The sequence below is a fragment of the Bos taurus genome, chromosome 4, assembly GCF_002263795.3.
Source record: "Bos taurus isolate L1 Dominette 01449 registration number 42190680 breed Hereford chromosome 4, ARS-UCD2.0, whole genome shotgun sequence".
Lineage (NCBI taxonomy): Eukaryota > Metazoa > Chordata > Mammalia > Artiodactyla > Bovidae > Bos > Bos taurus.
Genome location: NC_037331.1, coordinates 27,631,294 through 27,658,158, shown reverse-complemented (window position 1 = coordinate 27,658,158; position 26,865 = coordinate 27,631,294). Strand labels below are relative to the sequence as shown.

The following is a 26,865-nucleotide window of genomic DNA, read 5'->3' as shown; positions in this document are numbered from 1 at the left end:
AGAACTTGACAAAGAATAGATACATGAATACTCTGCTGTGCACCTGAAATTAACATTGTGAGTCAACCATAGTTCAATATAAAATAAATATTTTAAAAACTAGATGGCTTGCTCAAGCTATTGTTGCTATCTTGGATGCCTCTGTTCTTACTTACTAGGTGGAATCCTCCATTTTTCTACCCCAGCTCAGTTGTCCTGCCTCTGTGGTTTGTTCCCAGTTCTTGGCCTATGTTAAGTCGTCTTTGATCCTGTAGCTCAGTCTATCAAATGACTTATCATTTACTGTAGTTGGTTGTGTACGTTTGATCCTGTGGTAGAAAGAATGATAGCCCCCCACCAAGACGTCCTAGTCCCTGGAAATTGTGGATATGTTTCCTTGCATAGCAACACTGACTTAGTAAATATGGTAAGATTAAGGACCTTGAGACAGAGAGATGATCCTGGTGGGACCATGCTAGGATCTTACAAGCAGAGAGACCTCCCTGTTTTTGAGCCAGCTTTTTTCCTCCTTCAGTCAGAGAGAGAGAGGATGAAGACTGCACAAAGGTTGGAGATGTGAAATTGCTGGCTTTGAAGACAGAGGAGAGAGGTCACGAACCAAGGAATGTGGGAGCCTCTAGGAAGTGAGAAAGGCAAGGAAACAGTCTCTTCCCTTAGCGCCTCTAGCATGGAACAAGACTTAGCCAGCCTCTGTACTTTAACCCAGAAACTTGTCACTCTTCTGACGTTTTTGTCATTTTGAGCCACTAGGTCTGTAGTAATATTTTCTTTAGGATAGTAAGAGAAAATGAATACAATCTCCGAATATGTGAAAATTTTGAAGACTCCATGGAAACTCTGTGACCCTCACTCTCAACACTGTCTGGCATGTAGAAAATAATCAGAAAATGTTTAAATGGACCAGATGTTCTCCCTGCTCCTACTGCCGCAGCAGCTGCCAAGTTGCCCCAGTCATGTCTGACTCTGTGCAACCCCACAGACGACAGCCCACCAGCCTCCCCCGTCCCTGGGATTCTCCAGGCAAGAACACTGGAGTGGGTTGCCATTTCCTTCTGTAGTGCGTGAAACTGAAGTCTCTCAGTCATGTCCGACTCTTCGCAACCCCGTGGACTGCAGCCCACCAGGCTCCCCCGTCCATGGGATTTTCCAGGCAAGAGCACTGGAGTGGGGTGCCATTGCCTCCTCCTGCAGATCACAGAATAATCCTGGCATCTGTCAGCGTCATTCCCATATCCCCCTTCACCTCACCCAAGACAATCCCTTTCTCCATTCAGACACTTTGCTTTCCCTTCCTGTCTCTCTCATGTTTCCTCAGTTAATCCATCTCTATAGTATGAGTACTATGGATTCTGGTCAGCCAGCGTATCTGAAAAATGGATACTGTCAATGGTACTATGGAAGAAAAATGTAAAACACACATTTTGAAAACTTATAGAAAGATAAAAACATTGATTCCCTCAGAAAATAGTAAATAGAGACAATAAGACAAAGAAAGCTCACACAGTACTATGAATTGCCATTACCATTTTAACAATGTTTCGTCATCTGTCTTGAACTCTTTCAGTACGAAGTACTTATTACCTACAATGTATTAGGCATTGTAACAGTTCTCGTCAGCCAATCACAAGATTAGTTAATTGAATCAATTTATTGCTTAGTGATTATCAATCTCTTATTTTTAATGACTACACTACTGATTTAACCTATGAACATATTAAATGTTAAACATACAGATGCCCAGGTACAATCTATTTCTAATATTGTAGGTCACTAGATGATGAACAATATATTAAGGGAGGGAAAACAATAATGCAAACTGAAGCAGCAGGAAAATGACAGAAAAATAATAAAAGCCAACCTTAATACTGAGTATTTACCATGTTGTCAAGTTCTTAAGATGAATTATCTCATTTCATCCTCAAAACCCTATGAAATTTCCCCTTCATTTTAAAAACAAGGAAAGTAAAGCCCAGAGAGATAATAACTGTTGATCAGGCACATGTTGCTTAATTTGGAGATGGGATTTGAACCTAGGGAAGATCCGACGGAGGAGGGCATGGCAACCAACTCCAGTATTCTTGCCTCAAGAACCACATGGACAGAGGAGCCTGGCAAGCTAGAGTCCATGGGGTTGCAAAGTCAGACACAGCTAAAGTCACTGAGCACATACAAAGCTGATTCCAGAGTCACACTCTACTCTTCCTCTGTAGTGGTAAGAAGATAACAGTGAAGAAGTATATTGTTTCTTTTTTTCAAATTAAACACTTATTTGTAAACAAACTCAAACACTGGATTTATTCCCTAAGAGTTCACACACATCCCAAGAACACACTTCAGGCACTGAACACAGAGAAAAATGATGGGCCCAGGAGGAGGACAGGAAGGTAAGAAGGGGCATACTGTCCTTTCCCTTACTAGGAGCTTCCTAATCTCAGCCCACTTTTCAACTAATGAATTGTTGACACTGGATGAAAATTAAGAATAAAATGAATACTGGAATGTTTGCCTGGCTAGATAAATCAAGTGCTCAAAATAATGGTATCATAGAGAAAAATCAGAAACTTGAATAACTGCTGCAACATTTAGCTTCCAGAAACCCGTAAGAGACAATCCCCAAACATGGAAAACCAAGTTGTATTTCTATTAGACATAAATGTGTATTTAATAGGTCTCTATTTCTATATAAATCTCCAGATACAGGAAAATGGGGTTATCAAGTCCTTGCCACTACTGATAAGCTACTGAAAGCCAAAGCAGATGCTTAGAAGTTTCCAGCTTATTATACTTTCATATACGTAAATGAGATAGGTTATTCAAAAAACAGAATGACAAGATTCAAAATGACACATTTTCCCATGCTTATGTATAATATAATGACTTGAGATCATCTCTTTCATGAGAAAAATTGACAGAAGTTGAAGATGAAATGATGAAGTTCCAGTGTGACTGAAAGGGCTTCCCTGGTAGCTCAGCTGTGTGACTGACACTATAATCAATAAACTGACATTTGAAAACCTGACTTTGTTTTGATTAAAAAACAGAAAATCCAGAGTGTAAATATGCTCCCAATAACTTAGGGGTTGATCATTCTGAACTCTTGGTTGCCAGAGAGAAATTGTCCTTGATTTTCAGCAGGGCCTGAACTGGTATCCAAGAATAAACCTCAGCACTGCACTGGCCTTTCCAAAGCAGAAGCATCTGAGACACACCTGACCAATGCAAACTATCATCTTTTAAAGGTGCAGTCTCCTGACACATGAAAAAAGCTAAGACCACTGCCTTCTCTCCCCAACGACACGCTCTACATGCCCAGTCCTGGTTCACGTTCTTTGAACATAGACCTTGGTCCCACTCAGCTTTGTCTTCTCCTTTTGTCCTGTTGTTTTTTTGCTGACCCACCACCAGTCATTTCCTTCCTGCTCAAGTCCTTTGCCACCTGAAAATTATGTTTTGAAAACTATACTTCAGTCAACCATCCCCAAAATGAATCCCCTTCCTTTTTCTAATAATTTGTTGTTCATGATCCATCAGTGAGTTATAAAAATGAAAAGACTTTGCACTGTGCTGTCATCTCGCCCACCTCCCCCTGCCCGCCCCCCCCCCCAAAAAAAATGAACAAAAAATACTTACAATGGTTCCTAGCCAGGAGCATTTTATCCTTTATTCACTAGTGGTAAATGAGTCAGATATGAGTTGGCCAGGAAAAGAGCTGCTTTACCCAAAATCTTAGTGCAAAGTGAGTCATCTCACTCCAAACACCAATATATTCTCCAAAATAACTGGCAAGAATTTCCTATAAAAAGAATCTTGCCTTCACCCTTTTCCATCCATTTAGCTCTCTGATTTTTCTAATTTTTCAATTTCCTGTGTACTTATAACATTGCATTCATAACAAAGGCCCAAGAACATTTCTACCTCTTTACCTCATTGTGAAAGCCATTTTTTTCTATATCGAGTAGGAGGACAATTCTGATAGCATTCCTGTGAAAAGAATAAATGCTCTGTGGCTTGCAAGGGTTTTCCCTGTCTGACTCTCTGTGATGAAATTCATGCCTGATTCAACAGAAATGCAAAAGCCAGTTCTAGAAGAATTTTTTCTTTTTCACTGCTGAAAAAGTGAGTTCAAAGCCACAGAAAATATTTCAAGCAAAACCATTTTCCTTCCCATAAGAAAAATTAATCAAAATAGATACAATGTTTAAAGCTGAAAAAGAAACATGAATTCAAGCCACAAACTTCAACTTTGTTCCCCTGTACATCAAAACATTCACATTCCCCCATCCTTTCTCTGCCATCAGATGAAGCTTAAAAATCACTGTGAACTGAAGTCAGGGTCAAGTCCCTGTAGCTTATCAGGAGTCAAGCACACTGTGTACCTAAGGATAAACAAGCATGCTTACAGAGCAATTCCTGCAAAGTGCCGAGATTTTTATATTACATGGGGCTCACAACAGGGCTTACTATTCTTAACTATTCTAAGCTCTGCAATTTAACGGGAGAAATTACTTACAATTCACTCCACTCAGGCTAGAATTTAGCTTTGCTTCTCTATATTAAATGAATTCTAAAGAATAGCTATGCTCCTTTTACATCCAACACTAACAGATGTTAGTTTCCTTAGTTTTACAGCCCTCAAATGACAGACAACTAACTGTATTTGGCCTTGGGAATAACTACAACACCTCTGAATTATGAACTTGGTTTGCTTCTTAGCTGGGAACAGCAGGAGGTTAGTTCATATTATCAGATGTAAAATAAGTTTTCCCTTATGCTTCAGATACCCATATGAAGATGCCTTTTTAAGTGGTTGTAGGAAGAAAAAACAATTGCACAAAAATCTATTATTCAATGTATCTCCTGCTCTTTATGGACAAAGCAAGATGTTAAATCCATTAAACTCTGAATACCCAGTAAAAGCAAGAAAGCTAAAACTGTTCGAATTTGTGCATTCTTGGGAAAACTGCCAACCTATGTACTAGTAGCAGGATCTGTGTAATTAACGGTGATGTTATTGACAGAGGGAGTTCAATTTCACCCTCAGAAGCAATCTAGAAGTGCAAGCTGGCAGAGCTTTAGTAAAGCCTCACCTAGTCATCTTTAAACTGAAGAAATGTGACTCTGAAGTCCTCCACAGAGAGCACCGTTACTTTTCGTACATGTGTGGGGGTTTTGGTCTTCATACACGTGAAAGAAATCCTGAATGTAGCATGGTCTGTTGAACACCAAAATGTACACACATTTCTTAAAAGGAAGCAATCTTGCTGCTGCTGCTGCTAAGTTGCTTCAGTCGTGTCCAACTCTGTGCGACCCCATAGACAGCAGCCCACTAGGCTTCCCCATCCCTGGGATTCTCCAGGCAAGAACACTGGAGTGGGTTGCCATTTCCTTCTCCAATGCATGAAAGTGAAAAGTGAAAGTGAAGTTGCTCAGTCATGTCCGACTCTAGCGACCCCATGGACTGAGGTCATCATTTTTTCCCCTGAAAGCTATTCATATGAAGGCTTATTAAAATCAACACCTTCTTATCATAAAGTAAAATAACATCAGACCCAAGTCCACACATTCCTTTACACACATTCCTATCTCCTTGGGAGGTAACTTTTCTCTTCATCCAGTAGTTGTATGTCATGGACAGTCATAGAAGGTTATGCAACTGACAAGCCATACCTCCAGCTTCTGCTCCCCTTTTCCCCCTTTGTTAGTAATTTCAGAATGATGAGAGAAAGAAAAATAGTATCTTGAAAAACAGAGATAACTAAGGAAAGAAGTCCACAAGAAGCTTTTTCCATAATGATCTGCACAAAATTATCTACCAAGGAGTGACTTTTCTCACCTTCTCATCCCTCTATCTGTCTGTGAACTGCAGCCACATGCTCCAGCTCTGTGCTTCTCATGGAGAATGAAACACGTCAATTCCTAAGAGCTGACAGCATGCGCTGTGGCCTCTATGGCTTCTGAGAAGACAGGTGGTGGAGGAGTCAGGGGAAGAGGCTGGAGAGAGGTTCATGAGTGCTCATGATGAGCCTGGATGTAACCAAAATCAATGATCCCCCCTCTCCATGTTGGAGTCCTACCTGTTGTCTTCTTGAGCAAAGGGCTGTTCCACGTCCACTGTCAGGGAGGCCAGGGCAGAAACAGTCTCTGTCTCCTCTTGCAGCTGGGCCCCAGCCAGAGCACAGCCCCTTGGCATCGCCACCATCCTTACCGACTTCCAGTATTTGCCTAAAAAAAAAGAAAAAACATGCGTCATACTGTATAGGAATTTTCGTTCAAACAGTATTAATCAGAATACATGTATAGGTTCAACTCAGAGTAGTTGTTAAGTTAAAATTCAGAGTGTTATAAAAAAAAAAAAAGTTCACAAAGTTATACACAGTTGTAATTTGATTTCTTAACTTTATGATTAAGTCTTTTTCTCAGCCTAGAATGCCAAGTTGTGAAGGGTTCATATTCCCAAGCCTGAGTCTCTCCCTTGCTCAGAAGTTAATATAGTGAGAAATAATCCATGGTCTAATGAACTCACCCTCAGACTGACAGCTGTCTCTGCATCTAAGTAAGCAAACTCTGGGGACTGTGCCCTCTGGGTAAGCCTCACGAGACTGGGAGGTAGAACTCTTACAGAGAAACTGAATGAAGTAGTAATGTGAAAAACTGCTACTTGAGCCATTAACTTTTTTTTTTTAATGAGGTTGGAATATTAAATGAAAAGAAAAGCCCAGAAATGCCAGCAGGAATTGAATGGCAACTTTGCCAGAACAATCAGGTTTGTTAGTCCTGGATGTTCTTTCTTTCTCAACCCCAGGGTGTGTACTAGAACAATAACTGATTTAAAACTTTAATATATGCATTGGCTGATGTTGGCGCCCTTTCATAAGTTATACGGATGTTTCTTTTTTTAAGGCAGGCAGGGGAAGGAAAATGAGAGGAAAATAGGAGGCAATTTCATGAGAACATGCCAGTGGGATATACATGAAAGAATAGAGTCAACAGTCTTTTTGCAGCCCTTATGCTATTTTTTTTTTTCCTTTGTGAAGTGTTCCATAGCCCCAAAACAAAGCAGGAGAATCTCCCTAGGTGCTGACATGACTCGCCTCCCCAGGTAAGAAAAATCTCGGCAGCCTGACCAAGTAAGTGGGAAGTTGGCATGGTAAGTAGCTTATTTCCCAAAACTAAATAAACAGAAGTCATGCTAGAGTAGAAAACACAAGTGGGTGACTACTGGATTGGGGGGTAAGATAACTGGGTTCTTGCCCCAGTTCTGCCTCTAACCATCCTAACAGGCTGGCAAGGCCCTTTGGCACTTCGTTTCTGCTTCTCAAAAACAGTGGGATAACCTCAGATTCTTTCCAGCTATACCTAACTTTTCATGGTTGGCCTTTCCTTACCTTACTGCTTCACAAAGGACTGGATGTCACATCATGCGAGTGGGGGAGGCCCAGTCTCCCCATCTACCCCTCGTGTCATCAGAACCTTCTGACAGAGTTATCTACTACTACACCTTTATTGTTGGGATCACCTTGTCTGACCAAAGCCAGAAGGTTTTTAATTTGGACCAAATGATAGAAATTCTAAATGAACGCATGCACGAAGTAACATTTTTTGAAAGCCAAGGTTGTGCCAGATGTTGAAGGACACAAAGATGCTTCCCTAACAGCAAGGAATTCATGGTCTAGTTGAGAAAGCCCTTTGAGTTAATGAGTCATGACAATTCTATGTGGAAAAGGCCTGACTGATCCTGAGATTCCTCTCAGTAATAAGAAGAATGTATACTTTTGAGGCCAGGAAGATGAGCAAAAACTTGCCAGAAAAAATAACACTTGACCAAGTATTTGAAAGACCATCAGAAGTTAGTCAAGCTCAAACAGAGGAAGATGGTGGTGGTGAGGTATTCCTAGAAGAGCAAATAGCGTACAGAAATGTGCAGAGATCCAAGTCTCTCTTTTTTACCAGGGTAACAAGCCCCACTGCCAGGCACAAGTGGAATGTGGGCAGGATGGAACCCAATGAGAGAGACTGCTGTGGTAGGCAAGGGCTAATTAAACACACAGTCTCACAGAACATGTCAGTGACTTTGGCCTTCAACTTGTGGGTGATGAGGGGCCATGTTAAACAGAAGAGGCAGAGCATCAGGTTTAAATTTCTCAAAAACCCTTCCGGAGAGATTATGGACAACTGATCACCAGATGATGAGAGTGGTGGCAGGAAAACCAATTTCACATCTTGGCAAAAATACAGGCAGGAAATATGATGTCTAAAATAAAAATAAGGGACGGAACAAAAATAAAGAGATGGACTAAAGAGAGGCTTAGGAGGTGAGCAATGGAAATGTATCTTGTCTTTAATAGCTTCCTACCTCTCTCAACTTTGAAAGATTATCCTCAATTGACAGTTCTAATCCTAGAACCTAATTTCTCTACATCACAATGTCATTATCATGTTACCCAAGTTGGAAATGTCAAATTCCATCTGTAAGTGCTTTCACAAAATATTATTAGTCATTATTGTAGCACATGACATTCACAAAAAGCAGGTGATTCTGGAAATCATCACTTACTTTTTCTCTGGAGTGACAAATGTGAGACCTCTCACAAATAAACAACAGGTGATTTTAGAGGTTATATTATAGATAATAGGAAACTAGTGTTATTGAGCTCACAGTATGTGCCAAGGACTGTGCTAGGTACTGTCACATGTATAATTTAATCTTATAATTAAATCTGTATAATTAAATATACAACGTTAGATAATTTTTTCTCTAAGAACACAAGGCTAACAAGCAGAGGAGTGGAAATCCTCACCCAGGACTGCCTGAGTCCAGAATGTTTCTTCCTCTGTGAGCTCCTGTCCTCCTATATTTGGTCCTGCTGTATCATCTCCCTTCAGTTCAGTTCATTTCAGTCGCTCAGTCGTGTCTGACACTTTGCAACCCCATGAATCACAGCACGCCAGGCCTCTCTGTCCATCACCAACGCCTGGAGTTCACCCAAACTCATGTGCATCGAGTTGGTGATGCCATCCAGCCATCTCATCCTCTGTGGTCCCCTTCTCCTCCTGCCCCCAATCCCTCCCAGCATCAGAGTCTTTTCCAATGAGTCAACTCTTCGCATGAGGTGGCCAAAGTATTGGAGTTTCAGCCTCAGCATCAGTCCTTCAAATGAACACCCAGGACTGGTTTCCTTTAGGATGGACTGGTTGGATCTCCTTGCAGTCGAAGGGACCCCCAAGAGTCTTCTCTAACACCACAGTTCAAACGCATCTATTCTTCACTACTCAGCTTTCTTCACAGGCCAACTCTCACATCCCTATGTGACCACTGGAAAAACCATAGCCTTGACTAGATGGACCTTGTTGGTAAGTAATGTGTCTGCTTTTGCATATGCTATCTAGGTTGGTCATAACTTTCCTTCCAAGGAGTAAGCGTCTTTTAATTTCATGGCTGCAGTCACCATCTGCAGTGATTTTGGAGCCCAGAAAAATAAAGTCTGACACTGTTTCCACTGTTTCCCCATCTATTTGCCATGAAGTGATGGGACCAGATGCCATGATCTTCATTTTCTGAATGTTGAGCTTTAAGCCAACTTTTTCACTCTCCTCTTTCACTTTCATCAAGAGGCTTTTGAGTTCCTCTTCACTTTCTGCCATAAGGGTGGTGTCATCTGCATATCTGAGGTTATTGATATTTCTCCCACCAATCTTGATTCCAGATTGTGCTTCTTCCAGCCCAGCGTTTCTCATGATGGACTCTGCATATAAGTTAAATAAGCAGGGTGACAATATACAGCCTTGATGTACTCCTTTTCCTATTTGGAACCAGTCTGTTGTTCCATGTCCAGTTCTAACTGTTGCTTCCTGACCTGTATATATGTTTCTCAAGAGGCAGGTCAGGTGGTCTATTATTCCTAGCTCTTTCAGAATTTTCCAGTTTATTGTGATCCACACAGTCAAAGGCTTTGGCATAATCAATAAAGCAGAAATAGATGTTTTTCTGGAACTCTCTTGCTTTTTCCATGATCCAGTGGATGTTGGCAATTTGATCTCTGGTTCCTCTGTCTTTCCTAAAACCAGCTTGAACATCAGGAAGTTCACAGTTCACGTATTGCTGAAGCCTGGCTTGGAGAATTTTGAGCATTACTTTACTAGCATGTGAGAGGAGTGCAGTTGTGCGGTGGTTTGAGCATTCTTTGTCATTGCCTTTCTTTGGGATTGGAATGAAAACTGACCTTTTCCAGTCCTGTGGCCACTGCTGAGTTTTCCAAATTTGCTGGCATATTGAGTGTAGAACTTTCACAGCATCATCTTTCAGGATTTGGAATAGCTCAACTGGAATTCCATCACCTCCACTAGCTTTGCTTGTATTGATGCTTTCTAAGGCCCACTTGACTTCACATTCCAGGATGTCTGGCTCTAGGTCAGTGATCACACCATTGTGGTTATCTAGATCACGAAGGTCTTTTTGGTATAGTTCTGTGTATTCTTGCTACCTCTTCTTAATATCTTCTGCTTCTGTTAGGTCCATACCATTTCTGTCCTTTATCGAGCCCATCTTTGCATGAAATGTTCCCTTGGTATCTCTAATTTTCTTGAAGTGATCTCTAGTCTTTCCCATTCTGTTGTTTCCTCTATTTCTTTGCATTGATTGCTGAGGAAGCCTTTTTTTTTTTTTTTTAATCTCTCTTTGCTATTCTTTGGAACTCTGCATTCGATGGGAATATCTTTTCTTTTCTCCTTTGCTTTTCACTTCTCTTCTTTTCACAGCTATTTGTAAGGCCTTCTCAGAAGCCATTTTGCTTTTTTGCATTTCTTTTCCATGGGGATGGTCTTGATCCCTGTTTCCTGTACAATGTCACGAACCTCTGTCCATAGTTCATCAGGCACTCTGTCTATCAGATCTAGTCCCTTAAATCTATTTCTCACTTCCACTGTATAATCATACAGGTTTTGATTTAGGTCATACCTGAATGGCCTAGTGGTTTTCCCTACTTTCTTCAATTTAAGTCTGAATTTGGCAATAAGGAGTTCATGATCTGAGCCATAGTTAGCTCCCAGTCTTGTTTTTGCTGACTCTATAGAGCTTCTCCATCTTTGACTGCAAAGAATATAATCAATCTGATTCAGGTATTGACCATCTGGTGATGTCCATGTGTAGAGTCTTCTCTTGTGTTGTTGGAAGAGGGTGTTTGCTATGACCAGTGCGTTCTCTTGGCAAAACTCTATTAGCCTTTGCCCTGCTTCATTCTGTACTCCAAGGCCACATTTGCCTGTTACTCCAGGTATTTCTTGACTTCCTACTTTTGTATTCCAGTCCCCTATAATGAAAAGGACATCTTTTCTGAGTGTTAGTTCTAAAAGTTCTTATAGGTCTTCATAGAAGCATTCAACTTCAGCTTCTTCAGCATTACTGGCTGGGGCATAGGCTTGGATCACCGTGATATTGAATGGTTTGCCTTGCAAATGAACAGATATCATTCTGTTGTTTTTGAGATTGCATCCAAGTACTGCATTTCAGACTCTTTTGTTGAATATGATGGCTACTCCCATTTCTTCTGGCACCCCACTCCAGTACTCTTGCCTGAAAATCCCATGGATAGAGGAGCCTGGCAGGCTGCAGTCCATGGGGTTGCTAAGAGTCAGACACGACTGAGCGACTTCACTTTCACTTTTCACTTTCATGCATTGGAGAAGGAAATGGCAACCCACTCCAGTGCTCTTGCCTGGAGAATCCCAGGGACAGCAGAGCCTGGTGGGCTGCCGTCTATGGGGTCGCACAGAGTTGGACACGACTGTGTGCAGTAGCAGCCATTTCTTCTAAGGGATTCCTGCCCACAGTAGTAGATATAATGGTCATCTGAGTTAAATTCACCCATTCCAGTCCATTTTAGTTTGCTCATTCCTTGAATGTTGACGTTCACTCTTGCCATCTCTTGTTTGACCACTTCCAATTTGCCTTGATTCATGGACCTGACATTCCAGGTTCCTATGCAATATTGCTCTTTATAGCATCGGTCCTTGCTTCTATCACCAGTCACATCCACACCACCCATAAAAATATACAAATAGACTCAGTATATGAAATCTGAAAAGAATTATGTACATGGCAAAACAGTTTTATATATTATATCAAAGAAATGATCTTTGGTAATAACAATTACCTTTCTTCCTCAGATATGTGACTCAGTTGATCTACCTTTCTCTGACTTTATGGCATGGGTTTTTCACACCTTGTGAGACAACCATGTACAGACTAGTCATTTCTCATTACCTTCATTTCTCAGTCTACTGAAAACGCCTGGTCACTTCACTGATGAAGCTGTCTTGAAACTGGAGACAAGTGCTCACAGAAGAGATCCCTTTTTAAAGTCATGTGTTTCCTACCACTTTGCTGAAGGCACTGTCAGGCACAGTCCGCCTTGAGCCTGTGGAGCCTACTGCAAGTTTCTGAGGCCTTTAGGGTTGTCTGTCACAGAACTGTATTGCTAGAGTTCCCACGGTCCATGTGGGTAGCTTTCTTCAAACCAGGTACCAAACTGAGAAGAGAATCAGAGGCCTGTTTCATGCAATTACCACCAAGAGTTGCCTGGTGTCACTGGAAGGTCTTTTGACTAAGCTAATTGTGTGAAATTTTTCTCTTGATTATTTTGGGCTCTAAAGGGAACTCTGAAAGTCAGGATTTATAGATTGAGGACCCCATACTAGCCCAAAGAAGTCATCTGGGAACAATGTCCACATTCATAAAATGATAGTGGTGGGACTGATGATGTGAAAGATCTCTTCCTGCTCTAATTATTGGAGAAGGCGATGGCACCCCACTCCAGTACCTTTGCCTGGAAAATCCCATGGGTGGAGCAGCCTGGTGGGCTGCAGTCCATGGGGTCGCGAAGAGTTGGACATGACTGAGCGACTTCACTTTCACTTTTCACTTTCATGCATTGGAGAAGGAAATGGCAACCCACTCCAGTGTTCTTGCCTGGAGAATCCCAGGGACAGGGGAGCCTGGTGGGCTGCTGTCTATGGGGTGGCACAGAGTCAGACACGACTGAAGCGACTTAGCAGCAGCAGCTCTAATTATAAATGATTGTGATTCTTCTGATTTCATGTTACGTATCACTCTTGGATATTATCAGGATAAATTTGTTACAGCAGAAAACCTCACATTTCTGTGAGGCTGTGAACCCCTGAAGAGGTCAGCAAATTGTTTTAGACAATATGGCACATCAGAATAACCCAGAGTTTTAATTTTCAAGCATTGTATTTTTCCCTCAGTAAGAAACATCTTTATTCCCCAAACACAATCAGGACAGAAGTGCAATTTTAATAAAATCATTCAGTAGAAATGACAATGATCCTTCAAAGTTTAGTCTTTATGTATGTGAGTACTGAGTCAGATCTTAAATAGCTGAGACCTTTGCAATAAAATTTATTGTGTATTAAATATCCTGCTAAGTTAAGATTAAACATTCAAAGCTTGGCTTTTATCCAAATGTATAAAATTCTTCACTCAGAAATAATCCCAGACTTTAAATTAAATATAGCCTTTAGCAATGCCTATAAAAACAAGGGAAATATTCTACATTAATAATGTCGATAAAGGACAGAAATGGTATGGACCTAACAGAGGCAGAAGATATTAAGAAGAGATGGCAAGAATACACGGAAGAACTGTACAAAAAAGATCTTTAAAAAATGGGCCTTAGAAAACATCACTACAAGCAAAGCTAGTGGAGGTGATGGAATTCCAGTTGAGCTATTCCAAATCCTGAAAGATGATGCTGTGAAAGCGCTGTACTCAATATGCCAGCAAATTTGGAAAACAGCAGTGGCCACAAGACTGGAAAAGGTCAATTTTCATTCCAATCCCAAAGAAAGGCAATGACAAACAAAGCTCAAACCACTGCACAATTGCACTCATCTCACACACTAGTAAAGTAATGCTCGAAATTCTCCAAGCCAGGCTTCAGCAATATGTGAACCGTGAGCTTCCTGATGTTCAAGCTGGTTTTAGAAAAGGCAGAGGAACCAGAGATCAAATTGCCAACATCCGCTGGATCATGGAAAAAGCAAGAGAGTTCCAGAAAAACATCTATTTCTGCTTTATTGACTATGCCAAAACCTTTGACTGTGTGGATCACAATAAACTGTGGAAAATTCTGAAAGAGATGGGAATACCAGACCACCTGATCTGCCTCTTGAGAAATTTGTATGCAGGTCAGGAAGCAACAGTTAGAACTGGACATGGAACAACAGACTGGTCCAAATAGGAAAAGGAGTACATCAAGGCTGTATATTGTCACCCTGCTTATTTAACTTATATGCAGAGTCCATCGTGAGAAACTCTGGATTGGAAGAAACACAAGCTTGAATCAAGACTGCCGGGAGAAATATCAATAACCTCAGATATGCAGATAACACCACCCTTATGGCAGAAAGTGAAGAGGAACTCAAAAGCCTCTTGATGAAAGTGAAAGAGGAGAGTGAAAAAGTTGGCTTAAAGCTCAACATTCAGAAAATGAAGATCATGGCATCTGGTCCCATCACTTCATGGGAAATAGATGGGGAAACAGTGGAAACAGTGTCAGACTTTATTTTTCTGGGCTCCAAAATCACTGCAGATGGTGACTGCAGCCATGAAATTAAAAGACGCTTACTCCTTGGAAGGAAAGTTATGACCAACCTAGATAGCATATTGAAAGGCAGAGACATTACTTTGCCAACAAAGGTTCGTCTAGTCAAGGCTATGGTTTTTCCTGTGGTCATGTATGGATGTGAGAGTTGGACTGTGAAGAAGGCTGAGCGCCAACGAATTGATGCATTTGAACTGTGGTGTTGGAGAAGACTCTTGAGAGTCCCTTGGACTGCAAGAAGATCCAACCAGTCCATTCTGAAGATCAGCCCTGGGATTTCTTTGGAAGGAATGATGCTAAAGCTGAAACTCCAGTACTTTGGCCACCTCATGCGAAGAGTTGACTCATTGGAAAAGACTCTGATGCTGGGAGGGATTGGGGGCAAGAGGAGAAGGGGACGACAGAGGATGAGATGGCTGGACGGCATCACTGACTCGATGGACGTGAATCTCAGTGAACTCCAGGAGTTGGTGATTGTCAGGGAGGCCTGGCATGCTGCGATTCATGGGGTCGCACAGAGTCTGACACGACTAAGCGACTGACCTGATCTGATCTGGTCTATATATGACTATCTCTTTATAAAGAAGAATAATTAAAATGGAGGTATGTATAGGAAGACTGTGCAATACGTAGTCAATTCAAACCACACAACTTATGGGTTATATTTTCACGTGATGTGTAGTTTTTTTGTTTTTCCCTACAGAAACACATGTGCTAGAAAAGTCCTATCTGTTGGCATGGGAATAACAGCCCCATTAGCACGTAAGAGAAATGAAGCAAGATTTACTGCTTTTCCAAGAGCTGCTGTTCATAAAGTAGAATATTAGTAACCAGCCACCAGTGTGTTGTTCTCCTAAGGAAATAAAACTGGCAAAAGAGAGAGGCTTTCCATTAAAACTTGACATAGACAATCCCTTTTTGATCATATATTCTATCCTTACTCATTTTTCCTACTCTGTTAATCTTCCCACTGTTCAGCACTTCTTGAGGGGGTAGTTATTTGGTCTCATTATTTGGTAAAAGGTAAATCAAAGAATGAATCTAAAAGGTAAAAACTAGATAACAGAATGCAGACAGTCAAGAATTAGAGGCGGGGGACCCAGTGGGTCAGACAGGAGCCATGAGAGGACTTCGGGCAGGGGCTGTGTTATCAGACTTCTGCATAAACCAGACTTTTGATAATGATCAATTTGGAAAAATAGGTACTTGTTGACACATGAAGGTCTGTGGTCGGTGTTAGAAATAACACATCCACCAGATGTTTTCCCAACCAAAGCCTTGTGAGATTCTGAAAACCTCTTGATAACACAATCTCACCCTTCCATCACCACTGGGAGCCTCAGACTCACTTCTCCAATATGTTCTTGCCACTTAAGTGATGACCTCTTTTGTCATTACATACCATGTTACCATAGGAAAAGAAGCTGGCACTGACATAAAGTTCTTCCAGCTCCTTCAACCTTAGAGATTAACACCTGAAACTTACAAGGGGCCTATTGTTGTTGTTGTTCAGTCGCTAAGTCGTGTCCCACTGTCTGTGACCCCACGGTGTGCAGCACACCAGGCTTCCCTGTCCTTCACTACCTCCTGGAGTTTGCTCAAATTCATGTCCATTGAGTCAGTGGTGCTATCTAACCATCTCCTCTTCTGCCACCCTCTTCTCCTTTTGCCTTCAATCTTTCCCAGCATGAGGGTTTTTTCCAGTGTGTCACCCTTTCCCATCAGGTGGCCAAAGTATTGGAGCTTCAGCTTCAGCATCAGTCCTTTCAATGAATGTTCAGGGTTGATTTCCTTTAGAATTTACAATGGGCTAGGTTCAGGGATTCTCCAGAGCTCAGAGATTGCTAACGCTTTTGAAATTCATTTCTGTATTCTTCCTGTCTATTCTCATTCAATTTATCACCCACACTGCTATAAGAGTCCTTATAAAACACGTCTGATAACTTTGCTCCCGTTTTAGAATACTAAATCCTCAGAGAAGAGTAAATGTTCCCACTGGCAGCCCAGGAGTTCCACACTGTGATCTCTTTCAGGTTCAGGAAGATATATTTTTTTAAGCTAAATGGATTTTTCTGGGATCCAATGCACTGTATATATGCAAAAACAGAGATATATTGGAAGTTGGTGTATAAATAGAATGATCAGGTAATTCTTCATCCATGTTGGGGCAATTTTGAGATTTAAAATGGGGCTAAAAATAAAAATTATATGTTGCAGAAATACTTATTAGTCAACAAATTTATCTTTAATCTGTGGGCCTATAAAAAAAGTACTATTCAAAAATTACTTTCACAACTAGCTATCTGTTATTTATTCTAAAAAATAAAAATAGCACAATTCATATATGCCAAAGCATTCAACCAACTCTTAAAACATTAAACATTAGAAAACAACAAATCAAATTATGACTTTTAGTAAATGTTCACATATGTCAATCAGTTTTGTGGTCATATATCTTACTGATACAGTATCAGTGGTGTTTTTTGTTTCAACATGGTCTAAATGTTTTAGATTCATAAAATTGCCTGAAATTTTCTTCAAAGGAGACTATTACAAAGAATTTTAAATGGTGGCATCTTTACTTTTCTTGAGAGATGAATATTTCTGGTAGACAAATACTATCTCTACAAGTGCAGTGCTATCTGTCAAGCTCAGAGCAGTATCTGCTAAATGTGGAATATTTTCACTTCCAATTTTTAAAATACTGACGTACTTCATACCAAATATTTTCATGACGACTGTCCTTTTCCTCCTTTCTGAGTACCTTTGGCAAATATTTTATGTAAGCCAAACTTATCAAAAAAGTTTTCTCCGCTTGTAACTTCAAATTTTATTCACCAAATTTAGGTACTGCAAAATCATTTGACTTGTCAAATTTCATTACATTACAGGACAGAAAATAAATTTATCCCACTAAGAATAATTATATCAATGATTCTATCAACAAATATACATCTTTGAAAACCTAGTTACAGATTTTCAAAATCAAATCTTGTACATGATTTGAGTGCTTATTCTTTAGTATGTTCATTGATTCCTTTGCTTTTTTAGGGATCAATTTAAATGTTTTCCTTTTGCAAACAATGTTTCTTGTAATTGTAATTCTTTAAAAGTTCCAAAGATTATATTTTTGCTTCATTTCATGACTATTTCTTATCAGCTTCATTGAGGTATAGTTTTATATAGTCAATCAAACTTACCAGCTTTAAAGGCAGGTTATGATGCATTCTGGTAGATGCATGCAGTCCGATAACCACTATAACAATTAAAGCATATAATATTCTCTTCAACCCAAAAAGTTCTTTTTTGGCTTTTTGGAGTTCTTATTTTCTTCTTGGTCCCTAACAGTCACTAAAACTCTGCCATTATTCTACTGCCTTTTCTAAAATTTCATACAAATGGAACCATATACTATGTAGTCTTTTAACGTCTTTCACTTTAACATAATATTTTTGAGAGTCAAAGATTTCTTCATTGGAATCCCCTGGTGGCCCAGTGGTTAGGACTCCTGCTTACACTGCAGGGGGCATGGGTTCGATCCCTGGTTGGGGAACTAAGATCTCTTGCTGCATAGCCTGCTCCCCAACCACCAAAATTTCTTTATCATCTTTGTCTTGGTTTCTTTAAATGTAAGTATATGCTTTTCTTTTGTCTGGTCTCTTTGATGTTCCTCAGTGTGATTTTATTCATATTTATTCTGCCAGTGACTGATCAAATTTCTTGGATTTGTGGATGTGTAATTTTCAGCAGATTTATGAAATATTTTGCCATTATTTCTTCAAATATTTTCCCCAATGCTGCCTTTTGCGGGACTCCAATTATAGGTATATTAAAATGAGTCATACTGTTCCATATACCACTAATATACTTTTTCAGTATTTTTCTCTCTATTCTTCACTTTGGATACTTTCTGTTCTTCAACTTCACTGTTTCCAACCCCCACCTCCGCCCCCTGCCCCCCGCTTTTTTTGTCTTCTATAATATATAATCTACCAATAATCCTTCTAGGTTGCAGAATTTTTAAATTTCAAATTAAAAAAAAGTTGTCTCTAAAACTTTTTTTTTTTGCGTTTTTTGGTTTTCTCTGCACTGTTTGTACTTTCCTCTTTACATTGGAAGTAACATTCTCATCTGCTAATTTCATCATACTTTGCATTACTGAGTCAGTTTCTATTAACTGATTTGTCTTCTGGTTCTAGGTCATATTTTCCTACTTCATTGTTGGGCTGGTAATTTTCATTTAGATGCTTGATGTTAATTTGAACATTTTTAGTTGAATTTTGTTGTGTTCTTTGAAAGCACTGGGCTTTGTTTGAGCATGCAGTTAAATGACTTGAAATCAGTATGAACTTTTTGAGGGTACTTGTACTCTGTTAGACCAATTCCAGGGCAGGCTTTAGTATAAAATTAGTTTAGCCCTGTAACTAAGATGAGATCATTTGATATCTCTACATGATGCCTTGTATATTACAAGATTGTTCTACACTAGATAGTGGGAATGAAAACTATTCCCAGTTCTGTTTGAAGTCCTTGAATTGTTTAACCTACAGTTTTCCACTGGTTAGTTCCCCAACCTTGTGGAGTTTCACCTCATGTATGGAAAGCTAAATAAGACAACTGCTTAAGGAAACTTATAGATACACAGAGCTCTTTCTTTGTGTTGCAAATTGATCCCAAATATTCTGGTTCAAAAATTCCAGTCACTTCAATTTCCCCAAACTCTGACCACTTTATCTTCAACTCAGAAAAACTGCTAGACTTACTATTTGAAGTCTCTCTCCCTATGCTCCACCTGGAACTTGCCACTTATTAGTAAGTCCACGCAATTGGAATAATTTTCTGTCTCTTTCCTTGTTTCCTGCTAGGATCACAGGCCTTCATTGTCTGCTGTTCAGTGCCCCCAAACAGCCTTCCACACTGTTTCTACATCGTTGGTGGGTATGCAAATCGGTGCAGCCGCTATGGAAAATAGTATGAAGGTTCCTCAAAACACTAGACTGGCCATATGACCCAGCAATCCCACTCCTCGCCATACATCCTGACAAAGCTATAATTAAAAAAGAAACACGCACCCCTATGTTCATAGCAGTGCTATTCACAATAGCCAAAACATGGAAACAACCTAAGTGCCCATTGATAGGTGACTGGATAAAGATGTGGCACATGCATATAACAGAATACTACAGAGCCATACAAAAGAATGAAATAATTTCACCTGCCGGAACATGGACGGACCTAGAGATTATAATACTACTTGAGGTTAAGTCAGAAAGAGAAAGACAAATACCATGTATCACTGACATGTGGAATCTAAATATGACACAATTGAACTTATCTACAAAACAGAAACAAACTCAGATATAATCTAAAAGACTTCTGGTTGTCAGGGGCGGGGGTGGTTAGAGAGAAATGCATTAGGAGTTTGGGATTAGCAGGTGCAAACTATTACATATAGAATGCATAAGCTACAAGGTCCTACTGCATAGAACAGGGAACCCTATTCAATATCCTGTGATAAACCATAATGGAAAAGAATATGAAAAAAGTGTATGTATAACTGAGTCACTTTGCTGTACACAGCAGAAATTAACACAACACTGTAAATAAACTATACACCCGTAAAATAAAATTTTAAAAAGTATTTGTATATTTTTTCTTAGTTTCCTTTTATTTCTGATCAACAGGCAATTCCTACATATGTAGTTATTTCATCTGCGGGGTTAGAGGTCCATTTATTGAATATTTTGACTAGTGAATTCTGATAAGAAAAATGTAATCAAAATTCAGAAAGTGCACTTATAAAATGTTCAATGTTATTATAGAATAGTCCTCTCAAACATTTCTAAAGCATGATTGATAATGGGCAACAAAGAGAGAAGTTTTGTACTGGTATGCTGAAAATGTTTCTTTATCATCAATATCAGTTGTATTTTAAAATCTTTGTATTTCATTTAATTGCATTTCACCCTGTGTTTACATAGAGTTATTTTAAATTTTGAGAAAAATACCATAATCTTTCACTGATAAGACTATCAATACATTTTTATATATTATTATTAAGTTTTTAATAAAATTTAGGGAATTTGGTACTATGTAATCAATGCTAAAATGCATTTCTGTTCTTTAAAAGTAAGCTATGCTCTAGCAAAATGTAAATGTGTGTATTAATAGGAAATCAAAGATTGTATTGTCAGTGTTAGATTTTCACTGTAATTTATAATAGCACCTATATTAAAGTCCTAAGTTTTATTTTTGGTAGATTTATCTCCAAAAACTTTAATTCCATGAACTAAATGAAAACTATCAAACCATTATTAAAATTAACTAATTTTTTTTTTGCTTAAAGTATGCTAAGGACACTGCATCTTCAACCAAGATATTCTTCTAGCCACATCAACAAATAAATATTATCTCACTTTGGAGCTTGAAAAAAAAAAACAAACAACTTCAAATTGGAAACTCATTAAAAAACTACATTAAACACTAAAAGCACAGTCATTTTATCTAAATAAAAATTCATTCTTCATGAGTAATGGTTAAACGCACCTTCTGCAACTGCACTTGTTAAATTTTTCCCTGTGGCCTTCAGTTCAGTCACTCAGTCGTGTTTGACTCTTTGCAACCCGATGAACCGCAGCATTCCAGGCCTCCCTATCCATCGCCAGCTCCCGAAGTTCACCGAAACTCATGTCCACTGAGTTGGTGATGCCATCCAGCCATCTCATCCTCTGTCGTCCCCTTCTCCTCCCGCCCTCAATCTTTCCCAGAATCAGGGTCTTTTCAAATCAGTCAGCTCTTTGCATCAGGTGGCTAAAGTACTGGAGTCTCAGCTTCAACATCAGTCCTTCCAATGAACACCCAGAACTGATCTCCTTTAGGATGGACTATTTGGATCTCCTTGCAGTCCAAGAGACTTTCAAGAGTCTTCTCCAACACCACAATTGAAAAGCATCAATTCTTCGATGCTCAGCTTTCTTTATAGTCCACCTCTCATATCCATACATGGCTACCGGAAAAACCATAGCCTTGACTAGATGGACCTTTGTTGACAAAGTAATGTGTCTGCTTTTTAATATGCTGTCTAGGTTGGTCATAACTTTCCTTCCAAGGAGTAAGCATCCTTTAATTTTATGGCTGCAATCACCACCTGCAGTGATTTTGGAGTCAGCCATTTGGAGTCAGTCAACCAAAAATAAAGTCAGCCATTATTCCCACTGTTTCCCCATCTATTTGCCATGAAGTGATGGGACCAGATGCCATGATCTTAGTTTTCTGAATGCTGAGCTTTAAGCCAACTTTTTCACTCTCCTCTTTCACTTTCATCAAGAGGTTCTTTAGTTCTTCTTCACTTTCTGCCATAAGGGTGGTGTCATTTGCATATCTAAGGTTAGTGATATTTCTCTCAGCAATCTAATTCATCTTTTATTCTTTCTTTGGTTGCCTGTGGCCTACTTATTTCTAAAACATTAAAACTTAATTTTTATTTTTTGGTGGTACCATGCAGCAAGTGGGATTTTAGTTCCCCAACCAGGTATCAAACCTACACCCTCTGCACTAGAAGTGTGGAGTTTTAACCATTAGACTGCCAGGGAAGTCCCATGTTTTGTTTTGTTTTTAATGATGACTACATTTTACTGCTACTGATTCAGTAACACTGTGTGTTCAGTGTTCATGTCACTCATGATATTACATGTCTCCATGATGAATGATCAATATTAAACATTTTGTGCAAGTTATGTGTTGCTTATCAGCTTTCTTGGGAAATAATAACTGAGTACTAAATTCTGGTATTTCTTGAACACATTTTATCCATACCTAACCCTTGATTCCCCACATTCACCCACCCCACCTTCTGACAACTTGGTGGCTTCAAAGCATGTCTGAAGCTGTGGCTGCAGCACACTTGTGCCTCAGGTGGCAGAAATGTTGACTATTTCTCCCTGCATCTCCTCAATCAGAAATCTAGGTGTCCTTTACAACTGGTGTTTTGGTTGATGTCTGTTATTTTAATATCCCATTCCAGATTCTACTTGCTTCAGATTTTTCCTTTTTCAGAAACCAAATTGGTCCCACATCCTTTTTTTTTTTTTTATAAATAAAGATTCACTGAAACACAGCCGTGCTCATTACACATCAGCTATGACTTGCTACGATGGAAGAGTTAGGCAGTTCAAACACAAAGCTTTATGTAGTTACTGTCCAGCCCTGTACAGAAGAGAATTTCCTGAACTCTGGTTTAAAGCAAGGAGGTATAGAGATGAATGTGCCTTATTTTGTACAAGATCACTCTTGCATCACTTAAGAGAAACAAAAACGGAGAAAGCAAGAGTGGCTGTGGGTAAACCACTTTGTAGGATCGAGAAATGGTACAGCAGAAAGACCCGATTTGGGATGGTGGCCACTGGAGTCGAAATAACTGGAGAAATGAAATGTTTAAGGACAGCACGCAGGATGGGTAATGGATTGGACACAGAACAGAGATGGAAAGAACAACAGGAGGAATATAACCCCTAGATCCCTGTCTAGCAAAACTAGGATACTGGTGCCATCTGCTTAGACTAATAAACCTGGAAGAGGCTGAGGCTTGGGGGAAGCACAGTGACAATGGCTTTGGGCATGTTGACTAGATGTGCCTTTGTGGCATCAAGGGGATGCTGCTGAGCTAGAAGTTTAGGAAACATCTGGAACTCAGGTGTGAGCAGAAGGTTTAGGTTTTTGTCATTCATGTAGAGATGACGATGAAGCTATGGTCTGGAAGGAAAATAACTAAGTAAAATGATAAGAAATATTTACTAAGTGCCTACTGATAATGACTATGAAAATGTGCTCCATATGTAATCATTTCAATACCACCTTGTAAGATAATTTCATTTTCCTTATTTTACAATTGAGAAAACTGAAGTAAAGAGGGTTAAAATAACTTATCCATATTACACGCTCAAGAAAAGAATACAGAGTGTGAAAAGCATTTAGGTAAGGATGGTGGGCTCACTGAGCAGAGATTCTGCATTTAATGTGGCAGCTAGAGGAGTTTCGAAGGGTTCCAACGGCTCCTTTGGTTGGTTGGCTACAACATGGACCAAAAAGTGGCCCGTAGGAAGTGATTTAGAAATGTCAAACCTGGCTTGGTTTAATGAAAGGAAGGGATTCAAAGACTTTGGGAGACTGGAATGTTAGAGTGTATTTGTCTGAAGCCAAGTCAAAGGGACATAGCAGCCAGTCTAAAAGATCTGTGAATAGCCAGAGCTTGAACAATTGGAACAAAAAAAATTAATAATGATGGTACTGGATTATAACACATATGATAAATATCTGAGATCCATTCTGATATAAATGTATAATGAATAAATTAGTAAATGAAAGAGAAAAGAGAGCTCTTCATTACAGATAATTTCCAAGTAATTAATGAAGACAGAGTAAAGGAAATAGAAAATTGGCACTGGAACAGAATAATCAGTTTTGCAAGTGACAGCCTCTGATGGCTGCTAAAACTATAGAGCAAAAGTTTGAGGAGAAAGAGTGTATCTGCATAATCTTAAAGTATCTTTCCAATATATTTATTAATTCTAAATGAAGACATTCTAACTTTACACTGAAGATCTCCTTAATCAAATGATCCAGGTTAACTCTGCCAATAATAAAACAAATTGACATTACGCACTGCAGATCTGATGCATTAAGAATGATATCACATCACTGCTCTGGCAATCTTACCAAAAATGCATATCCTCAACCTAATTATGAAGAAACCTTAGAAAAACCCATAATTAGAGACATTTTTCAAAACCACTGACCAGTACTCTTCAGAAGTGTCAAAGCCAAAAATGGTACAGAAGACTGAGGAACTGTTATAGATGAGAGGAGACTGAGGCATGGCAACTAAATGCAACGTGTTTATTATCCTGGAACAGACTAAGAAAATTATTGGAAAAAACTGGTTGAATCCAAAGAAAGTCTATAGTTTAGTTAACAGTATTACATGACTGTTAATCTCTTAGTTTATGTAATAGTGCTATTGTTGTGCAAGATGTTAACTTAGGGGGAGCCAGGGGGAACTTATAAGAGAATCCTGTATTATATTTGGAACTCTTCTGTAAACTTGTTTGAAAATAAACAGCTTAATAAAATCCCTTTTTAAAGTGAGCAGTAGAAATGCCACTGGTGACCAGAACAAGACTGCAAAGAGAATACAGTGGTTCTGACAGGGATTTGTAGCTGCTAAAATGGAGATAATTTGAAAGAAACCTTTTTCAAGAATTTGCTCCTGGAGGGTTTGAGAGCCATGGGATGGTAAGATGTGAGGTTGTTGGCGTCTGTTTTTAAGAGGAGGGATTTTAAGGTGTTTAATTGTTGATGAGAATGAACAGTTCAAAGAAAGCAGTTAGGTAGCTGCATTTTATTGGAATAAAAGTTTGCTGCTGAGATTGAGGGCAAAGGTGAGATGGACTGGACGGAGGTTTGATGAGAGTGAGGCTTGAAAAGGTAGTTTGAGAGAGGTAGTGAAAACTGGCCTGAGAAACACAATAGAGTCATAATGGGCCACTTGAGTTTGGTGATCAGAAATGTACACGAGGTCAAATTGCTGCTTCATGACGATCTTAAGCAGACCTGTTCATTTAGGTCCAATGTTAGAGTCCCTTGAAGACTATATTCAGGGTTGAGATTTCCTTAGATTGGTAAGGTCAAAGGGTAAGATTTTAAGGCAGATTAAAGGTAGATATGCAAATTAATTTAAATGTTATTGTTTTTAAGTTGGGCACATAAGTGAAGAAAGGAAAGGGATAATGAATTAGGAAAAATTAAAATAAGTGAAATAAAGTACAAAGTTTTATGTGTGTGAGTCAACAATTCTATGGGTCTGATGTATCCTTCTCTGGAAGAGACATGCCTGCAGTACTGGTTTACAATTTGATTTTTTCAGGTCTACTAAGACAGTACTGACTCACTGGAAAAGACCCTGATGCTGAGAAAGATTGAGGGCAAGAGGAGAAGGGAGCAACAGAGGATGAGATGGTTGAATGGCATCACTGGCTCACTGGACGTGAATCTGAGCAAACTCCAGGAGACAGTCAAGGACAGGGAAGCCTGGCGTGTTGCAGTTCATGGGGTCGCAAAGAGTCGGACATGACTTAGTGACTGAACAAAAACCAGACAGTAACAGATGGCCATCTGTCCTCCAGGGTCATATTATTTCCTTTTGCATTATTTATCCCTATGAGTGTATGTCTTAAAATCCTCTTAATTTTTAGTGGAGTTTTATAGAGGCGTGAAAGAAATGAGCATTTTTAATCTATTATTATTATTACTTGAAATTAGAGCCCCTCCTCCATTTTAACTCTAATTTCAAGTAATAATAATAATAGATTAAAAAAAAAATTAGAGCCCCTCCTCCACTTTAACAAGGGACTTCCCTGGTGGCTCAGACGGTAAAGCGTCTGTCTACAATGTGGGAGACCGGGGTGCGAGCCCTGGGTTGGGAAGATCCCCTGGAGAAGGAAATGGCAATCCACCTCGGTACTACTGCCTGGAAAATCCCATGGACAGAGGAGCCTGGTAGGCTACAGTCTATGGGGTCGCAAAGAGTCGGACATGATTGAGCGACTTCACTTTCACTTTTCCATTTTAACCCCACAAATAAGGTTTACTGTTCTTTGTTCCTCTTTTCTGGGGACTTTCCCTAGTGGCTTGTGTTCTTATGTGTTTGATTTTATTCATTTACTTAAATATGCATGTATGTATTTATCTGAGGTCATATTTTGTTGAAGTTGATCTCTGCATACAATTAGGGCCTAAATTAAGGATACTGTCCCCCAGAAAGGAATTGCATTTGCTTCCTCCAGAACCAAGGAGGAAGATAAGACCTCTTTACTATCTATCAAATTCATATTACTGATTCTTACACGCACCTTAGGCTTTTTTGTGCAGTTATAGCACGGCCATCATCATTTGCCCCAGGAACGCTCTCCCTTTTTGTGTTACTTACTGCTTACTGAGCTATTGAACAGCAACAATTGTTTACTCCTCCCTATTAAATTTCAGCTTATGTTTTCTTTATCCTTCATATTCCCTTATATTCTAGCAAGCCCGTTAATGGATTAAAATGGTCTGTTTTAACGTATGCAGAAGATATTACATTTTGGAACAGGTCTATTCTAGTGTCTATTCTGGGATACTTGGGACTAGGAAGTCTGGTGGAACTCTGTTCTTATCTGTGAAATGATGTGGGACGAGGAAGGTCATATGCTTT

The 26,865-nt window shown here is 39.4% G+C and overlaps 1 protein-coding gene across 7 annotated transcripts in view; it reads right to left on the bottom strand.

Moving 5' to 3' along the window:
- Positions 1 to 26,865, bottom strand: part of HDAC9 (histone deacetylase 9) — a 988,950-nt gene that overhangs the window by 15,916 nt on the left and 946,169 nt on the right. For all 7 annotated transcript variants that reach the window (XM_059885810.1, XM_059885813.1, XM_059885811.1 and 4 more), the window contains one exon: positions 6,075 to 6,222. In XM_059885810.1, coding sequence (XP_059741793.1) covers positions 6,075 to 6,222 — 148 coding nt within the window. The remainder of the gene's footprint in view (positions 1 to 6,074; positions 6,223 to 26,865) is intronic.